The sequence below is a fragment of the Anarhichas minor genome, unplaced genomic scaffold (genome assembly GCF_050575085.1).
Source record: "Anarhichas minor isolate MPS153535 unplaced genomic scaffold, ASM5057508v1 ptg000020l, whole genome shotgun sequence".
Taxonomy (NCBI): domain Eukaryota; kingdom Metazoa; phylum Chordata; class Actinopteri; order Perciformes; family Anarhichadidae; genus Anarhichas; species Anarhichas minor.
In genome coordinates this window covers 3,442,680-3,464,491 of record NW_027466466.1, presented here as the reverse complement: position 1 = coordinate 3,464,491, position 21,812 = coordinate 3,442,680, and the positions used below count along the sequence as shown (strand labels likewise).

General features: G+C 39.5%; 1 protein-coding gene across 1 annotated transcript in view; it reads left to right on the top strand.

Moving 5' to 3' along the window:
• Positions 1–5,315, top strand: part of ntsr1 (neurotensin receptor 1 (high affinity)) — a 32,770-nt gene extending 27,455 nt beyond the window's left edge. Inside the window, exon 4 of the mRNA XM_076095535.1 lies at positions 5,060–5,315. Coding sequence (XP_075951650.1) covers positions 5,060–5,315 — 256 coding nt within the window. The remainder of the gene's footprint in view (positions 1–5,059) is intronic.
• Positions 5,316–21,812: the final 16,497 nt, after the last annotated feature.

Genomic DNA, 21,812 nt, shown 5'->3' with positions numbered 1-21,812 from the left:
TGTTCTCGTGGCCCAGTCCAAAGCCCTTCCCCACAGTAATCCAACCACGTAGGAAACCTTGGACCCATCCGAGGAAAAAGTCTGAGGCTGACGGTCAAATACCCGTTGGCATAGAATCAGGAAGCCCCGGCACTTCCCCAGTGTTCCGTCATAGGGCTCCGGAGACGGCACGGGGGATTCCCGGACCGGCGGAGCGAGGACTGGAGGGAATAGTGCGGGTGCTGGAACCGGTTTAGACTTGACTCTCCGAGCTAGTTCCTGCATGCTACAGCCCATCTGGGAAACCGCAGATGCGATGGATCTCTGTGATCTTCTCATTTCCTCCAGCAGAGTGTTATGACCGGACAGCGTAGCTGCTCCTGTGGTTGCTGGGTCCATAATGGTCAGTCCGTTCTGTCAAGGGAGTTCTGGACAGGACCCAATCGTAGACCACGAGACAGGATTGAGGAAACGAAAATACTTTATTTTTACAAGGTACAGCATACAGGATCGACGGTGTGGTTCTCCGTGGACCGATACCGGAAGACAGGCAGGATACTGTGTGGATCCCTTGGTCCGACACAGGGTTGCAGGCAGATCGACGGTGTGATGTCCCATGGATCGACACCGGAGGCACGCAGATTAACAGATACGCAAGGCAAAAGACAGTACCGGGTTAAAGCTGGTCCAAGAATGAAGACTGTACCGGGTTGAAGCGGGTCCGGGAATGAAGCCTGTATGACGACTGTTCCGGCATGAAGACTGTACGGACTGACAACACAGGTCTGGAGGACCAGGGTTCAAATATTGCCCAGATCTCATTAGTAGGATCTGGGTCTGGTGTGTCAGCCCGCATGAGGTGGTTAGCTGAAGTGTCTGCAGCTGTGTGGCCATGGGAGGTGTCTGGTCTGACAGGGATCCTGACACTTTGCGTGTCATTATAATGAAAAATGCAGGGTTTTACTATCACAGTAAAAATTGTACCAGAGCAAAGATTAGGATCTTCGTCATTATCTGTCGTCCAGCATAAGCAGAGCTTACAGAATTACCTTAGTATATGTAATGAAAAGGTCAACTATTTCTGTTGGCCCTTTCAATCCTACCCCTCATTCATCTTTGATGATATCTCTATATACAGACAGATACGCACATCATTGACTTTCCACACACTTCAGTGACCCTTGTCCACTGCAACAGCAGAACAGATCGATACACCATATTCCAGTAACTGAGATGCTGCTTGGGAGTATCTACACTATGTGTGAGGACATTGATGTGTTATGACTTATAACCTTTCATTTTCCCCTCAGTGTGCGTTGTTTCCGGGTTTTAAGTTGTCTTATCTTATCCCCTTGTTTCTATGCTACATACCCTCCTATTTAATATCCATTCATCCTTACTTTGCCTATACACATAAAAACAACACAGTAACATCTCTTGAGAACCATTTTGTTTGCTCTGGTGATCCAGCAGTGCAACACTTAAAGTGGAACTGAAATTACTATATACCTCATATCATGAGTACATGTTATTTGTTTTGCATTGCTATTTAAATGGCAGATTGGGCAAACGATTGGTCTTCTGCAGTGCAACTGCAAGAATTATAGATTGAAGCAGAAATATTTCGTTGGATAAAAACATGTGAATTTTAGAGATGATTACATCTATCTTTTTTCAATAAAATGTGTCTTTTGGACTTTACCACACTAAGTGTTTGGACAGAAACAGTCCTACACAGTCACCACTGAAATCTTATTCTACAAATCTTATTATACTAATAATATTAGTGAAACCTAATCTTTATCTGCAACTGTGCAGAAATTCCGGTGTTAAAACAGAATAAAGAGACATGCAAAACAATTTTTTTTAAAAAGCTGCTCAGTATTCAAATGTTGATTTGGAATTCGACAGTCAACATTATGAATGAAGTTTCAAAGCTTCCAACTATTTGGTACAGTCCTTGTCTTATATGATGAGTCTCATATTCTGTTTAAGGATTAGGAGACTACTCTATTTACTATTTGTCGCTGTCCATTGACGGGGGGGGGGGGGGTGCTGAATTAATGTTGCCTTCACATATTGGGAAGGGAAGGGACAGGTATGAGGTCCAAAACGGGTTTTTTTTTTTAACGATAGATGCCTGCACTTTGCATTTCTTTAAGTGTTTTCCCACTTTAGTATCTTTATCACACTGACTTGCTTGATTATATATTTATACATGTTGTAGTCTCTTTAATTCTCCACCATGCGTTTCTTTCCTTACCATCTCTGTACCCCTCCCGTCTCCTGTCACATCCTATGTAATCTTTATATCCTTAATTTCCCTCGTCCTTCTCCTCTTCAACAGCAATAAGAGGGACCGAGTCAGATCACTCAGTTAAACACTCTCACCCAGGGGCCTTTGTTGGAGTTGAGCCAATCTGGAGCCAATTATTTTTCTGTGGCCCCTGCTGTTCTGTCTTGAACACTAACGCCCACTTTTTTTGCGGACACAGACATCTGCAGGGTAGCTAAGAATTCGCAAACCTATAGCACCAGTGTTTGTTGCCTTACTCTTTTTAGTCCTTTTTTTACATTTATATTTAACTCCTGTAAGATTTGGCCCTTTGTGTTCTAGAAATAAAATACACCAGCACCCTGAAGATAGTTAACTATTTAGTGACTATCAGGTGTTTAGACCATATTGCTTTTCTCCAGTTACCAAAAACTCCACAAGTATCCGATATCTTTATCTCGTGTCTTCTATGCCTTCAAGACAAAATCATGCTTTCTCTGAAACAGCGGATGTGCGTCCTTTCCAGCATCCTTTTTCAGAGCACTCAGAGCCGCCGTCTTATTTGTGCTGCCGCTCTGAATATCTGAACTTTTCATATAGTTAGCGCTATCTGCCAGAAAAGAAAAAAAACTCATGGACACTGTGTGGTCTAAAATCAGTACTTTTGCTGTGTGAGCCTAACAGCTGAGCAGAAACAATGCTGAGCTTGTGAAGGCTAAGAAAAAATTACCCAGCCCCAATTTCTACATCAGGGGTCACTATTAGGCGGACCGCGGTCCAAGTCTGGACCCAGACGCTGTTGCCTTAGGACCCGGACCTATAACCAATAGATAATTAAGAATTATTACATTTTTACGGAGCGCCTCTGAATTTTAATTGACTACCCCTGTTCTACATCAACCCGCACAGGCAGCAGCAAGGGTCAGTGTGGTCTGGAATTGAATTATTTACATTTTATGATGATTGTATTTTTTAGACAAAAAAACATTCCCGGCTAAAGCCCCGGAAGCCTGATGCTGACGATGCCAATGATCTCAAATTGTGTGTAATGCATTCCAATTCCTTAATGGATTGAAATTGAAATCAATATGCTCCCTTTTCCTCCCTTTTTACTCTCCAGTATATGTTCATCTAATTGAGGCATAGAAAATGTTTCTTCTTCCTTCCAGAGGCTGGTGGAAAGCCCACACATACAACTTCTTGATGCTTTCTCATCCTTTAAAAAAAATAGTTTTACTGGTTAAAAACATTAGCAAACAATAAACACACTGTACAGGTACATTCTTTACAGTTAATGCGCTCATGCATAGTTTAGAGGGTATGATTTAAATTTTGTTTCATATTTATTCTCATTATTATTCAGCCAAGATCTTCCTAGTTGTAAAAAGAAAGAAAAACAACTTTAATGACATCCTAGGTAAACAGGTAAAAATGAAACACCAAAGTATGGTTTACATAATGTACTACCTTGTCATTTGCAAGTGCCTTGATCATTTCAAGTGTTGATTGTAAAGAGAAATGTTTACCCACACCATGCGTTCATGAGCTTGCTTGCCCGTAGTAGCCTAGCCTAGTAGCCGCAGCATCTAGTGTTTGTTTATGAGGCAGTGCCAATCGTTATGTGCTGACATTGCATTGGATATATTGTTGAATAACCTCAACAGAATTGCTGAAATTGGGCTAAAAACCATGGATGTATTAATGATCCAGCATCGTATTACAAAAATAGGTGGTAACACTTAATAGGTGGTAATAACTACACGCTATGAAGCATTAGTAAACACTTAAATCATCATTTATAAAGCATTGTTCCTACATTAACACTCATTAGTATACAATTCATAACAGCAGTTATAAATGTTTTATTATTGATTAATAAGCTCGTCTATTATGTGTTTCGTGATTGTGTTTTCATACTTTATAAATTATGGATTCCCCATTTGTAAATTAAGTATGATATATATTACAAACCAATTATTAAGGAGTTGTAGATGATTAATAGGATAATTTATAAAGTGTAAGTAAATGATTAAGAACTTATTTAGATGTACATTATTCATGCTTTTATATTATATATATATATATATATATGCTTATATATGCACTGATGATTAGGGACTATGTTAATTTATGCTTTGTAAATGCGTATTAATACTGCAATTCATGATTAATTCAGGTAGTTACTAGTTGTTAGTTAAGTATTTTTTATGAAGGATGTTATTAATCATCTACAACTCCTTAATAATTACTTTGTAATATATATATAATACTTCATTTACAAATGGGGATCATCTATCAATCATTTATAAAGTAAACACAATCATGAAACATAATAGTGTAGTTACAGACTATTTTTGCCTCTTTTTACGTGGCAGGAGTGAAAATTAGTCATTGTCAACATTTGTTCTATTATGGTTTAGAATGATGAAGACAGTTGGAGAACAATAGGATGTTGGCTCTACAGGAGGACTTGTACTCCTTGGCAACTGTCATGTTTTTGCTAATTAATGTACAGATCTTAAGGCATTCTCTTACGTATCTCAAATGGCTTAAGAAAAATGTTCATATAGCTACCCCCGGAGCCCCCTAGGTTTGGAGCTGAGCCCTGAATGTTTACAGTGTCTCGCTCCGCCCCTGAATCCACAGTACAAGTGATGAATTACAGCCAATATATCCATTATTAAAGCTTCATACAGCTAGAAGGAAGCTGAAAGATATGTCGTATATGATATGTTTAATATATCTATTCAAACACATAAATATGTCACATGTAACAATGGCTCCCTGTCTCCTGTTTTCTCACAGTGACTTATACGACTTCTACCACTATTTCTACATGCTGACCAACGTCCTGTTTTACGTCAGCTCCGCCATCAACCCAATCCTCTACAACCTGGTGTCGGCCACCTACCGCCAGATATTCTTCTCCATGCTGCGCTACTTCTGCTTGCCCTGCCGCCGTACACCCAGGAGGCACCCCCACCCCTTTAACCGCCACTCCATCAGCATCTCCAGCAACCACACCCTCTCCACCAACATCATCAAAGAGACTGCGTACTGATTAGGCTGCAACGGAATACACTTCCTCATGCTATGAACCCATCTGTGCCACATTGTGAATACTTGTCCAACTTCATCCAGGACATTCTGGAACTGGTTTGGAGCCTGTTGGCACAGGCTGATCCAGTACTGAGATCGCTATCATTTGACATGTGGCACCAAGTGCTCACTATGAGATTTCATTTCAGATGCACACTTATTATGTGTGATTCTGTGTTGTGTCTTTGTTCATTCAACATGAGTTTGGGAAATGAAAAAAAAAACGACATACGACGATGGAAGTATGAAAAGGGGAAGGAAACGGGTGAAAGAGCATCTTTTAAATGGAAACAGATATGTAAATGTTATATACGGTATCGATGTTTGTATTGTGCCAATGATTCACAGTGGCTTGGTGCTGTACAGTGCACATGATTCATTGTTTTCAAGAATCAACTTAAAAACCTCTTGAAAGTACTTTGTCTATAACTATGGCCTCTGGCAATACTTTCACCACTACTAAAGTGCTGATGCAACCTTCCTTTGTGCTACATTGGGTGAGCATCTGTGGATAAACTCAGCTTTGATGTTGGGGGAAAGAAAGTTGCACAGAGTTGGTATTTCTCTTTCTTGAATCCAAGTTGCATTGACTGCTGTGTGGGAAGAATCCCTTGCGTCATTACCACTTACCTCACTTGCCTTTCTTGGCTTTGTCCCGAGCTGCTTTTAAGCACAACTTTAGTCGAACAGAAGGTGAGTTCAAATAGCTGGTCCTTAGACTCTGAAATATAAGTGTACATGGAATTTGTAAATAGTGCGTACAAACCATATGAATATTTCTTGTTAGTTTAAGTGTGTAGACAGAGGAGTAGGGATGTCGCGATACCAGAAATTTACTAATCAACACCATTACCCGTGAAATCCTAACATTTTCAATACCCAATTTACTACCATTGTTAAAAAAATACAACACAATAAACACTTTGAACTAGTCTTATTTTATATTGCTGTGAAAAGATTCAGACAGCTGTATTTATTCAGGTTTCTGGCCAAACATGTCATGACGTTATAATTTACCTTTACCTAAAACCCATTTTAACTGAATATATCTTGAATGAATGATAAATAAACTCAACGCAACCTCCATTAACATTAGCTGCAAGCTCCGCAGGACTGTTCTGCCATCTGCTAACAGCTAACGTTAACTAGCTTTCCCTCTGCTGATTTCAACATGTTCTTGTTGTTCACATTGTAGCCAATCGACTGGAGGCTGAAGGCGTTGATAGTTAGTTGAATGCCTCCTATTGGATTTTAGACTCCATTAGTCTAGAGGTACCTATGGTGCTTGTGGTACTGTAGAAAAACGAGCACCGTCACATTTTTTTAATTCTGGCATCGACTGGACCGACAAGTTGCTGTGATTGATTATTTGAAGTATTTGTACATAGTTACCATGTGGAGCAAATAATAAAATGTAAGGATGAAAAGGCACAAGCATGCTTACCTGAAACGTAAAGTCGAACGGAGCAAGGACCACTTCAACAGATACAGAGAACCCACTCGATTGCCTCCCCACCAGCTGCTGCTGGAGCAATCGGAGGTAATCTGGAAGAGATCTGGGCACTCCAACTATTCCATTAGGAGCAACGGCAAGATGTGAAACAATCTGGACTCTCCCTCAGTTAAGGCACACAATAAGTATTACGGAAGGATTACAGAAATGCCATTGCCATCATTTATTCATGATTTAGCAACAGCATTCTGAAAGACCAAGAGAATGGAGCTAGTGCAATGGGCCACTCTTCCTCTGAATGATGTTGGGTAGCAGAAGAATGCTTTGATTAGGTCTTTATTGTAGTCTAATTCTGGAATACGTTTTTAACCAGAAGGGAGATTATTCGCCCAGAGCACCAGCTCAGTACCCCTAGAAATTACATCCATCGTGGGCGATTCCGCACCTCATGATTTATGTCCAGCTACACATTTCGGTGCCAATGCAAGAAGTATTGTTTGTGTATAATTATTAACTGTAACCATGATCCTACCCCAACCATAAGCTATTACTGTTAAGGCATAACCCTCACCAAAGGGTTATGATCTTTCCCCAAACGAAACAACACCCTAACCTCAAGCTTAACTGTTTTAATTTATCCTTTTGGCTACTATGCTTGAAACAAACTAGTTTGTACTTTGTGTCGTTCGAACACATCTGAACGCAAAAAGCGTTTATAACTGTTCCAAACAGCGAGACTCAACGTCTGGGGGAGACGCCAGGTGTCATAGAGAGGGGATAGGCCTGATCATCGTTGAAATAAGAAGAATCAATCCTGGACAATTTTTTCTTGCACTTCTTCGTAAGTACAAAAAGTGGCATGTATAAATAACGAAAAAAAGAGTGCTTGTAAGAGAAGTTTAAACCCTACTATGGTCTAACCTCTGCATGCTTGGCCAATTGCTGCTACATAAAGGTGTCGGGGGTGAGGTTTCATTCATTTTCCAAAAAAGAACCTCAATTCAATAAGTGTACTTTCACCTTGACATTTCAACTCAACCCTCTTCATCTCAACCAGAGTAAATTACCTCATAATACTGAAAACATAAGCAATGGACCTAAAACGTATAGTTGCGGAATGTAATCAGTGGTTTGCAGATATGTCCAATATCAACATTCTTGTCTGGCGATGCACAGAACAGCAAACACAATTGTTGTCAACTAAGTTCCTATCCAGGTAAATCAAATATCAATTCAGGACCAAGACTGAGAGGGGTCATCGTAATCATATTAGTTAAAGGTTTTCCTCCGGACTACCTGTGGCTTGTTGCTTGTGTTGTCAGTATTATGTGACATAGGTGTGTACAGTATGTGAGGGTAATGCTTTCTCTATGCGTGTACTTGTATGTTCCCCAAAGAGTACATGTAACTTACAATGTATGGTACTATTTTATGTGTTTTTGAACAAATTACAGATTCTATGGTATGTTTGTTTTTTTTGCTTTAAAAACATCATTGAATCAGCAGCACTTGAGAATTTTTTATCCACAAGGTTATCTTCCTAGTTGTAAAAAGAAAGAAAAACAACTTTAATGACATCCTAGGTAAACAGGTAAAAATGAAACACCAAAGTATGGTTTACATAATGTACTACCTTGTCATTTGCAAGTGCCTTGATCATTTCAAGTGTTGATTGTAAAGAGAAATGTTTACCCACACCATGCGTTCATGAGCTTGCTTGCCCGTAGTAGCCTAGCCTAGTAGCCGCAGCATCTAGTGTTTGTTTATGAGGCAGTGCCAATCGTTATGTGCTGACATTGCATTGGATATATTGTTGAATAACCTCAACAGAATTGCTGAAATTGGGCTAAAAACCATGGATGTATTAATGATCCAGCATCGTATTACAAAAATAGGTGGTAACACTTAATAGGTGGTAATAACTACATGCTATGAAGCATTAGTAAACACTTAAATCATCATTTATAAAGCATTGTTCCTACATTAACACTCATTAGTATACAATTCATAACAGCAGTTATAAATGTTTTATTATTGATTAATAAGCTCGTCTATTATGTGTTTCGTGATTGTGTTTTCATACTTTATAAATTATGGATTCCCCATTTGTAAATTAAGTATGATATATATTACAAACCAATTATTAAGGAGTTGTAGATGATTAATAGGATAATTTATAAAGTGTAAGTAAATGATTAAGAACTTATTTAGATGTACATTATTCATGCTTTTATATTATATATATATATATATATATATATGCTTATATATGCACTGATGATTAGGGACTATGTTAATTTATGCTTTGTGAATGCGTATTAATACTGCAATTCATGATTAATTCAGGTAGTTACTAGTTGTTAGTTAAGTATTTTTATGAAGGATGTTATTAATCATCTACAACTCCTTAATAATTACTTTGTAATATATATATAATACTTCATTTACAAGTGGGGATCATCTATCAATCATTTATAAAGTAAACACAATCATGAAACATAATAGTGTAGTTACAGACTATTTTTGCCTCTTTTTACGTGGCAGGAGTGAAAATTAGTCATTGTCAACATTTGTTCTATTATGGTTTAGAATGATGAAGACAGTTGGAGAACAATAGGATGTTGGCTCTACAGGAGGACTTGTACTTGTACTCGCAACACAATTGTTGTCAACTAAGTTCCTATCCAGGTAAATCAAATATCAATTCAGGACCAAGACTGAGAGGGGTCATCGTAATCATATTAGTTAAAGGTTTTCCTCCGGACTACCTGTGGCTTGTTGCTTGTGTTGTCAGTATTATGTGACATATGTGTGTACAGTATGTGAGGGTAATGCTTTCTCTATGCGTGTACTTGTATGTTCCCCAAAGAGTACATGTAACTTACAATGTATGGTACTATTTTATGTGTTTTTGAACAAATTACAGATTCTATGGTATGTTTGTTTTTTTTTGCTTTAAAAACATCATTGAATCAGCAGCACTTGAGAATTTTTTATCCACAAGGTTATTTTCAGTCTCAGAGAACCCAGCATGATACTTCATCTTAAGAGAAGCCTCTAAATACTGATTTCAGTTTACTACAAATGGATAGTAATTGATTTCATTATAAGAGGCTGTAGTAATTATCAGGGTCGCATCAGCTGAGTCCTTCAATGTTTGCAGTTTGCACTGCTTATGTTACTGCAGTCCCACATTCTTCCCACATTTATGTTTGCCAGGTTCAAAACCAATTGAGGTGATGTACAAAGTTTCAAGTCTTGTCATCACAACCGTCTGCAGCCATGCTAGCGGCTCTGTGAGGCTGTACTTGGGCTAACATAAACATCAGCATAGTAACTGTACTAACATGTTGACGCACAGCAGGTACAATGTAACATTGCCACCACCTTAGCATGCTAACACTAAGCATTTGCTAATTCGCACCAAACACAAAGTATAGCTGAGGCTGATTTTAAAAAAAGGCGTTCAATTTGCAAAAATTCAGAAAATCACAAAAGTGTTTGGGATTCATCCTGAGGGGTATAAAAAATATATCCAATACCTGTTGAGACATTTCTACAAAAACAAACAAATGTAAACTCTGTGGTAGAGCTAGAGGAAAAGTGAAGGCCCACCAAATGTATTAAGATACATTGTCTGGAAACCAATAATATCTGTCCAAACGTTCATGGCAATCCATCCACCAGCCATCCATAGAGCCATGTCGCTAGTGTGGCTGAAAATGCAAAATATTTACAAAATATTCTACAGCAATTTCACTTCTGTGTATTCAGTATTTACCACCTTATGCATTAGGTCCTGATCAGATCAAGCGCCTTTTAGCAGCCTGGGGCGGCTTTCTGTAATTGTTGTCAATGAGAGTGAAGCGTTTTGCAGGAGCACTCTGATAGCCTTAAGTTGGAAAAAAAAATCAACTTGGAGCGTAAAAGCGCCCAACGTCCCCAAGTTTTTTTTTCTAATCGTGGTGAGTTTTGCTGGATAACCAGAGCTATGTGACTTCACCAACCATAGCTACCATGATCTGAACAGAAAACATAACATTAGTGCTTTACTTGAGATTTGTGGTTTTCAGCCATTTAAACTGTACTATCAACTATTAGCTAGCCTACACTTCATGGTTTATGTAAAGCAGACATTATCACTCATTCGGGGGTTGTCTAGCAAAAAGTAAAAAATAGAAGCAGCAAAAAAAACCTGCTGTGATCAGGCCCTTACACTTCCTTTTGCCCACTAAACCCACAATGTGACCCGGCACTGCTACCACTTACTCAATGCATATCTCAGCAGTACATTGACAAAAAAAAGCTCAACCTCTGTGTACTATTTTTATTACCTAATGGCTGGTCATTTTAATATCATGTACTTTCTTAGTGTAGGTGACAGTTACAGTATTAGCTGTGCTTTGTATCGGATGATATGACTCTGTGTTCCTGTGTGGTATCTGTGTTCCTGTTGAATCAATGGAGGCTTTAGCCACCTTATATACGTTCCATCAAAACTTAATTCAGCCAAACATCAGATTCCCTGACACAAAGATCCACCAGACATACTGAATGAAATATATGAAAAAGATACTGTATATCATTTGTATAACATTTCTCTGACAGAATGTTATTTCATTTCATATTAAAAACAAATAATAAAGGAATGGAGATATATATTATGCTGATGTACTGACTTTGCTGTTATGTCTCTCCTCTGTCTTCTTCCTGCCACACAGGCTCCTCCCACATTTATGCAAGACAATATGCAAACAATGAGAATTGCACACACACACACTCACCATTAAGCATTGGTTGATCTTTTTTTACAGGTTAAGGATTGATATGGGTCTGTAACAAGAGCAGGTATTACTGTTCTTTCCCTTATGAATCACTGTAATTACAGCCTCCTTCCAGGATGGTGGGAGTTCACCATGGTTAACTGTATAGTTAAATGACCGCTCAAGTATTGGTATTTTGTACCACTCCGCTGGTAAACCATCAGTGCCGGGGGATTTATTTCTTTTCAGTTTACCCATAGCTTTCTCTATTTCTATTTTTGTAATAGGTGAAGTCAAAAAGTCATTCTGGTTTTTCCCCAATTACTGGTAGGTCGCGGGTATTTTTGTGCTGATTTCAAGCAGTTTTTCCTTTTCCTTCTTGTATGTTTCTTCTTTAGCTCTCTTGATAGCTGCTGTCTTAGCAATAAGTTCCCCTCTCATAACTGCTTTAAGAGCGTCCCACAAGATGGTAGGATTAACCTCTCCATTGTCATTTTCTTTTTGGTATGTTTTAATCTCCGTTTTGATCTTCTCAACAACCGACTTGTAATTTAGTATTCCAACATTTAACCTCCATAATGTTTTTTTCTCCTGTTGTTTTAGCTTGACATTAAGATAAACTGTGGTCCGACACGTCTGCTGCTCCAATTTCACAATCCATAACTCCGTATCGGATTTTATGCTTCCCGAGGGACGGCGCGGTTTTGATTCTGACTGGCTAACGATTCTGTCAATCAATACCACGTTGTCCCAGCTCAATTCTATGGACTCTGACGCATCTAAGGAGGGTTCATTGACTGAAATCGACCAATGGGCTGCTGAGTTAGGTCTACATAGACACAGAGAAACTGCAGTCAGACGAGAATGGATCCATGAATCACAGACACAAACAGGGCTCAGATAGGACTCTAGCTCTCAAAATGAAGCCAAACTGCTGTATTTGGATAGATTAAACACTATTAGTGATAACACAAGTGAAATATATAGTTATATAGTCTAGGAAATTACAATGGAACAGCTGGTTCCAAAATGACCATTTTGGTGACCTCGCGTGACCTCTCTGTACTAAAACCTCTCTAATTTTGTTCTGCTTCACTTTATCAAAGTCAAACTTTGCACAGAGACTGTTCAAATATTGTTTTATGATTTGGGAGTGTTTTTAGACTTGCAGCTGCATTATGCCAAAGAAATAACAATAAAAGTGCTTTTTTTCCAGGTGAACCTGAAACCTTTCAATTTGAGCTGTGTGCCATCTTCATTTACTCTTAACCAGTAACATATACACTGACATCAATCTTCTGCTGCCATGCTTTCTTAAGTAGCAGTTTTTTAACATTAAAGTGTAGAAAGTTAACTATTATTGATCTCGGGGTTGAGGTCGCAGCCGGCTTTGGGATCATTGATTGATCTTTTTGTTTTGTCGCCCTATTAAAACCCAAAATAAAGTCAGTCTTAAGATGTTAATTGAGGACGACATGGGACATTACCAAGTTCTCCTCTGTGATCAAACCCCGTAAAAGAGAGGGCAGTAAATATCAATATCTGGTGCTGTTTTTTTGTACACAGCAGGCCTGGCCAACAAAACCAGACAAAAAAAATGAAGTCAAGCCTAGTTCTTGTTGCTTATTTATTCTAGTCAACTGAAGTTTTTATATGATATTACTGTTTTTTATTACCTGAACATTGCTGCTGTTGTAGTCATTTGTGTCCCACAGGGATTGACAGCCGACTACGTATTTTAAAATATGCAGGAGTAAATAGTATTCAATCCTGTTTTTTTATTGTTTTGTTTACATTTCACTCCCTGACTCTAATCATGTGCACGCTGTGTTAGTTATTTTCTGTGTATATATTAGACCAACCTCTATGGAAATTGTATTTATTTGGGACAACTCATACAAGAGGAAGTTTCAACATGCTTTACAAACAGACAACGCATTGGAATACAACTTCAAAAGATTGAATAAAAGAGAATGTGAACATGTACACGTTTAGGTAATCCTTAAAATGAAGGAAAATAAAGACAAATAAACAAAATAAAATGAATCAGCATAACATGAGAAACTCAACACTGGCATGGGGAGGGACGCGTAACAGCATGAAGGTACTGAAGGTAGAGAAACAATCATGTTTAAAAGCGACAGCAGCAGGCTAACGGCTTAAATGTGTCGCTGTGCTATTGGATAGAGGACACCAGCTGATTAGAACAGTTATGTTTGACAGCCCTGAACAATTGCAGCAAGGAAATTATGAGTGAACATGAGTGAGTAGTGAATGGTAGATGTATGAGAAATAAACTACAAGCCTAAGCTTATTAGCACATTAGCATGTATAGCATAGTATACCTGACTGAACTTACGCTAGAGCTTCATTTAGTCCGAATGAAAAACAGCTTTTCACTCTTTATTTTGGTTTTTTGCTTTCTTTTGTTGGTTACTCTCTGGTCTCAAACTCAGTCAGATGTTATACCATTAAATGTGCCCCGGGGAGTTTTCACTGCAAACAAACAAGGTTTGTTTTACATTCAACGTGCATCTGCACAATGCAGTAAAGTGTATCATGTCCCCATGCTTACGTGTGCATCCTTAAGGGCATGCTGTTATAAGATATAAGAAGAATATGCTACTGCAAAAATGATCTATAATTTGGTTCAAATCAATGGCTGACTTGAATTTCTTTACCTTTTGGTTACATGTTTTGCCTGAGAAAAGGGTTAGAAGAAGAGAAGAGAGGCGGGGATGAGGAGAGTCCACTGCTTCCCATATTAACCAGCTTTTCTCACATCTGACCTAAAGTATAAATTCCTCGTGGCTCTGTGGAATTCATCAGTACTGGGGGAAGATTACACAAATAAGGAAACATGGATCACAGATTTGGGGTGCTGGGAATAGCCTGCTTATAAATTAGATAGGAGGAACCAAAATCCCTCCATTCTTGGTTCTTACTTGCATGGCTAGTCCTACTCACATAGCTCTGGGGAACATCTTAACCCATTCCCACAACCCATTGATGTAGACATCAATGTTAGCCACAATGAACTGCGTGCCAGTTTATAAAGCAGCCGGTGAGCAGTGATACGCTGCTGTTTGTAGCTGGCCGACACCGAGGCGTGACACTCATGATGATGCATTGCAGCCTGCTAGTGTTGTCACGCAGAGATGCTAATCACCACGTACCACAGTGAATTCACATTAACTGAAAAAGAACTGTAGCACAAGCTTTTATTTTCCTCTATCATGATTTAATTCATCTCCAGCTGTTGACCAGATGAGGGAAGGAGGATGAGGGATGTAGGGATGGGAGTCGAGGGATAAAGGAATGAGGGGATGAAGCGTGAGGTATGAAGAGTTTGGGGCAGAGGGATAAGGGGACGAGGGGTGAGGGATAAAAAAGGATGAGGGGAGGAATCAGGGTCATGGAGGAGAACGATGTTGGACCGGTGTCAGCTGGAGGCAAGAGGGAGCCGGGGAGTTGAAACTCAAAGCGAGTCAGCCATCTCTTCATGAGCTCTGATTTTTGCAGAGCATCTAGTGGTTCCTGTAGAACGGGAGGGATGTGGAAACTGAGTAAAGGTGAAGTGAACAAATCAGATGTGCTTAAATACTTTTCTGCAGAAATGAGATATGTTTGAGGCATGGTCTTTTTTCCCAGAACCTATTAAAAATTTGATTTCACTAACAAAAACCACACCAATGACAATATGGTTTTAGAATAATTTATTATATATGGCCGATGGAGGGGAGCCATGATCATGAATGATTAAGGGTCCAGGATCCGGACAAGATTTTGCAGAAGTTGTGGCGACACCAGAGATGAACAGAAGGTCTTGAGCAAAAGCTTGACTTAGGTTTCTTAGGATTAGGTTGGGTTGATGCCGGAAAAGATGCCAGTAAGTCAGTCAAACTTTGTATAAGGAAGCTAAAAAACTTGCATTATGCATCTTTAAGGCAGTAGCTAGAGCATGGCTGTTAATTTGAGTATTGAGATAATTACACAGTGTGCTAGGTTGTATAATGAGGGTAAGTTGGTCTGGCATGGGCTCCGCCACGGAGGGAGCAGGTATGGAGGAATCGACAACTTGACGCAGAGGGTGCATGTTGATGGTAAGCTTGCAAGTCAGGGAACGGCAAGCTGCAAAAACGTGGCAATACAGCTCAGGATCTAGTCCCCCCCAGTAAGTTCCCTGGTTGTATTTCTGCAGGCAAACGACAGCTTGGGATAAGAGAAGAGAAAAGAATGCTGGGATGGAGGGTTAGTGAAGCCAGGGGCAAATAAGCGAAGAATGAGATATCACTGGAACAGAGAGAGGTATGAGGGGATGACTTATAACCTGGCCGCCTGAAAGGGCTGATGTGGAGGGCGGGGCTTCTCTGGCTGTGGGATGCGCCATGATGTCACCAGAGTTAGCGGATGCTGATGAGTGGTGTTGTGTGACTAGTTTGAAAGGTTTTGCTCTCGTGTGATGGAAAGGGATGTTTCGCTGGATATGTGCGTTCTTAAAATGAATTACTGTCAAACAAACATGTCTTTTGGCCAGGGGTCTACTCTTCAAGTCCCTGGCGAAACAGAGTAAACCTTTACATAATTTTATGCGAGGCATTTTTCACATGGTGCGTAAGTCACTCAGAAGTCACGCGAGTCGTTAGTGAGTCAAGTTAACGTCAACCACGCTCTTTTCCTTAACCCAACTTCCTGGGAGGATGAGAGTTTATTTTGATGACAAGATGCATCATGTAACAGGTGGAAACTGACAAGCAGTCTCTGACAAACTGACGATGGGGGTACCTAGAGCGGCATTGTTTTAAGTTTAGGGCCACTGACCAAGTGTTGTATTTGACGAGTTGGGAGTTAAAATTTGTTGGCTTTTAAGGTAAGCGTATTTCATTTTTGAACACGTCTTCATGTTAAAAGGGAGTCAATGTGAAGGGAACTGATCAGGTGCAGAAATGGGATGCGTTTGAGGTATGGTCATTTTTCCAAAACTAGTTATAAAACTTACAGCAACAAGTCACCTCTCGGGGGATTTTAGAACGAGACTTCCCCTTGAGTGAAACACATTGAAAGTGCAGAATTGCGCAAGGGAATACATTGCAGCCAGTTTCACAACTGCCAGCTTTGGAGCTCTCGTTCTATAGTGGACCAATATCAGAAATGGTTGTCTCCACAAAAAACATCGGCAAATAGGGTCCAGGTTGAAAAATACCAAAGCTCATCTTCAAGAAAGTCCTGAATCCTAAAGAAGAGATATGTTCATCTAAGGGTGTCCTTCACAGCTTCACATTCCCAAATAACATGTACTGTCAGTCTTAAGAAATTACTCAGTTTTCAAAAACATTGTGGAGGATTGGTGGTTTGAATTAGACAGTTGAGGTAAGTAAATTGATGACATCATTATTATGGATCCAGTTCAACTAGGCCTAGTATTTTGCATTTAGGATAAGGAGAGCCAGCGACATGCCATAGTTCTTAATTTCCTTTGACTAGCTGGGTGAATAAGCCATGACTCTTCTCCTCCTCATCTCCCTGAATAGAGTTCTTCACAGTGAAGAAATGACAGACCATCAGAAAACTGCCTCTAAACACTCAAACAAAAAGATGAATTCATGCAGAACAACTGAAAAGTGTTTGAAGGTATCAGGGAAATAAAAGGAGGCATGAAGTAGGGTGTGAAGAGAGAAACCGGTCAAGTCTGGGAAAAGGGAAAGAAACTGAGAGAAAGAGACAGAGATTCGGTCGAGCGTATGAACAGCATGTTACTGCCCAGTCACTGGAAGTAGGTAAACCAACACAGGAGGGATCCAAATCTAACCTCTGGAAATTTGCAGAACAAAATCATTCTTAGAGCCAACACAGGAGCTTAGAGATGTTTTTCCCACAGGTTGTCACGAGGGAGCCTTCGCTCTCATTAGCTGCAGTCAAACAGAGGAGGGAAAGCAGTCAGATAGAACGGCCGGGTCATGGACAAAAAACTCCATTCAACATTCCTTACTCACTTTCTTGCTTGCTTTTTTTTTTAGCCTGCAGGGTTTCTACAAAAACTACACTAAACATTGGAAAGTAATTTACATTCGCTACCGAATATACAGAAGAATTTTACAAAAAATATACCAAATATCTGTATTAATATTGTTAAGCATTGTACAAAGTGGTCACGTCATTTGATTATCAATACAGTAGAAGAGCACATGATCACATGGTCGACCTTGTGATCTACCTCAACCCTCCATCTGTCCAGTTGTATGTAAAATTGTAGTTTTACATTCGATTTGGAAACGTCAGTTTCCACTAGTTGCATGCATACAGTCTTTTTCAAAATACACTTCCAACACAGGTTTACTTTCTTTTTAGGTTTTCTTGCACAACTGAACTTCTTGGTTAGGTTGAGCTAACAAAAGAACTTGGTCAGGCTTAAGAAAAGAAGGTGGATTGGGTTAAAATATGTATACAACTCCACTATGTCTTTACATTGCATATAGTTGTTTTCTGCTATAATAATGTTCAGAATGTTAAATACAACACCTTTAAGGACAACTTTAAGTACATTGATGTTGTGACCATAATTTGCAGAAACGGGTCAATACACACATTCATGTGCACAAGGAGAGCACACTCATTTCTTTCCACTGTCAAAGTATAATGTGTTATTACAATCAATCAAGTCCAATGTTATAATAAAATAAAGATGGCAAATTTAGAAGTGCAATCATCAGGCGTGTAAACAAAACAGAAGTCTTTGTTTTCAGTTCATTGAGGTTCAGTGGCAACATTCCTGTCTGGGGAAAAGCATAACTTTTCTGTTTTCAATGTAATAAAGTCACTTATAACCAAATTACCTGGCACACATAAACAAACACACAGGTGAACTTCACCCACTACATGCCCCACCTGCAATTTCATACATTTCAGATTGTGTGTGCATGGTTTAATTTATATGTGTAAGAGTTTGAATTATGGCATATATGCAGCCACTTTTTACAGCCCTTTTTTAAACACTCATTTATGCATTGTTGCATCCTTGTAGTCTATTAAATCAGTTTGAATGAATTTCCCTCAAAAAACATTTACAAATTTATGTCGGGCAGATATAAAGAAAATACTTTGATAAAGCAAGAAGATTACAAGAACACTCCAGTGGCCTGGGGGCTGGACAGGTGACCAGACAGATGACAGGAATAGCTGTGTGGTACCCGTGGTCTGACACCAGAAGGCAGACACACTAGCAGGCACTATAACCCGTAGCAGAGAGGACAGAGATCAGAACAGGAATCTTCAAAAGGGAAACTTACAGACGGCGGTACCGGAACACTGAGGCAGAAGACGGTACGGACTGACAACCCAGGGCTGCAGGACCAGGGTTGATATACTGCCAAGATGTGATTAGTGGAACCCGGGTCTGGTGTGTCAGGCTGCAGGAGCTGATCAGCTGGATTGTCTGCAGCTGTGCCCCAATCAAGGGTGTGGCCATGGGAGGTGTCTGTAGACAGACAGAGGAAAACACAGATGCATGGCACACAATACCAAACATGGAAATGACAGAACACATGAGGAGAGGAGATCGGGGGAAACAGAGGTAAACACACAACGGGTCAGACAGGGATCCTGACACTTTAGGCACATTAGTTGCCTCCTCCTCTGGCAACTCCACGTAGCTAGAGAAACAGTACTGTACGTTGCGTCATGCACTTTTTATCGTCGGTTTTAAGTCCGCCAGCAAAGGAGGATGAAATGCTCTGAAGCAGGATGTGACTTCTTCAATTGACTCCCCTCTCTCAACCCCACACCCCTCTCCTTGGACCTCCTCACTTCTTTTCAATGTTGTGTTATTTTTAAACGGAGTATAACCATTTTATTAATAAATGGTCAGAAATGACAGGAAAATGTATAGATTTCTGACAAATAAGGTACACAGACTGGTTGCCTTTACTGTACACATGTGGATCATGCTTACGTATGAAGTCCCCCCCTAAAGGCCAATTCTAAGCTTACTTTATTCTCGGCACATTTTCTGTAAGTCCTTTAATCATAAATGTTGTTCTTTTGTTTGTTTTTAAGTTATGCACAGTTTCATGATCTATTTCAATCATTCTACCAATTAAAACGTCGCTCTTGATGCACGGACATTTTCTTTGATTTAATCCAGCACCATGATTTTACCATATCAAAGAAGAAGAATAAATAACAAAATCACTAAAGAAAGAGAGATGAAGAGAGGAGGAGAGACAGTGTGTGGGTTGCAAAATATGGTTACACAGTTGGCAAGAATAAATGATGGCAATGGAACAAAATCCAACAGGACATCTGATCAATACAGACTGACCTGTTTAATGTGACATTGATGAAACATCACCGTCTGAAGTGTTTTCCTTTATATTTATTTTTCTCTTTTTAAGTTGAATAAGAAAAAACGGAAAAGACAAGAAAAATTAGCAGACCAGCTCTGTGGTTATAAAACTTGTTATCACATCTACCCTGCCAGGTATATGTCATATATATTATAAGGCAGAATTAGGGGCTGTTGTTGCAACATGGCTAATCAGTCGATCTCTTTAAATGTAGACAGACGTGACATCAATAGACATAATTTGTGGTGTTAACATGGTAGGAATGAGAGCTGTCACCACAGGTGAATATACTCTGACACCTAGTCAATAGTAACTTCCCTTCCGTGTTTGTTTGTGATTCCTTACACACTTTTGGTGCTTGTGTGTTCTCACTGCGGGTGAGAAAGGTAAAGACAAGATACTGAAATAAGGAAGAAAATAGCTTGTATTCAATGTGGAAAATATACAGAAAGAAGTGAGTAAAAAGATGCATTCTTGAGAGTCCCATTTACTGCAGCATTACATTCCACTGTTTGCTTTATCCAAATTGTTTTGTCAATAATACACTTGTAACAAGTAGGTACCATGTATGGCGCTGATCTTGGATGTGGAAACACGGCTTCACTCACAACTCGTCAAATACTAATGCTGTCAGTGGCCCTCGGAGTCTTATAGAGACACATTGAAGCACATTGGATGGGTCAAAGAAACACAGGAGGCCGCTGTTTGTGTACCATGTGAAATTAAGTCAACGTTGACTTTTAACTTAATCCTTAAATTACATCTTAACTAATGGCAGTTATGTAACAAACATAGTTATTTCATGTAACAGACCTACTTGTTTTCATCCAAACCACAATCCTAACCAATAACATGTTGCCTAAACCCAACCGAGTTTGGAAGTTTTATTTTGAAAAGAGACTGTAGGCTACGTTTCCTGAACACAAACGTTTATTTTGAAATAACACTATAGATGTAACATGTGAATACTGACATGCTGTCCCCGACAAGGCCAAAACTGACACTAGAAGGTTATCTAGAGCGTCATAGTTTGAAGCGTAGTGCCACTGACCAAGGAGTCGGGTTGGGAGTGAGAATGTGTTGGATGTGTCAATCCTGTTGGATAATGAGTTACACAAGACTGTGGTGACCAATGTATTTGTCTGTGGCTTCCCGGTTGGAGCACATCCTGACCTGCCACCACAACTATAATAACAGTAACATGACCCGCTGATCCCAGAGCTGTGATGGAGAACTGATCTAATTAACGGTCGCTGTTTGTCAGACTGAGGAGGAACACCTTTCTGGGTTAACCCAGTAGCCATGAATAGAAAACCACTGAGTCACCAATCAAAGTCAAGCAAATGGGTTGTTTTTTTTCTTCATATTACCGTTTTGGTAATCAAAATAATTGCTGTAACCACACCCAGTTTATGTAGGTGCGCCATGCCCTTTGCATGCGGGAGACCAAACTATTTTTTTTTGTGCCTCAGTAAAAATGTTATTTTTTTTAAAAGCTTAACGCCAATGGAATACGGCAAAGTAATTCGTTAGATAAAAAACATGTTGTGAATTTTGGAAATGATTATAAATGTTGACTTTTGGACTTTGCAACGCTCACACCAGTCGGTAACAATCCTACCTGCAGCCAACACTAATCTAAGTCTACTACAATACTAATATTAGTGTAGCCTTATCTTTATCAAATTTGGATGTCAACTTTTTGAATGAAGCTTTGAACTATTTGGTACAGCGCTACATGAAAGTAAGCCCACTTACCACTTTGAATACTGTTCTCTTTTATTTGATCTCAAGTCCCTTTCACATTCCCGGGGTTGCAGCTGAATACTGATTAAGGGCGCCCGTGTGAAGCTGTGGGCCGGGTTTATATGGGTGGCTCGTTAATCTGCTCACTATCTCCC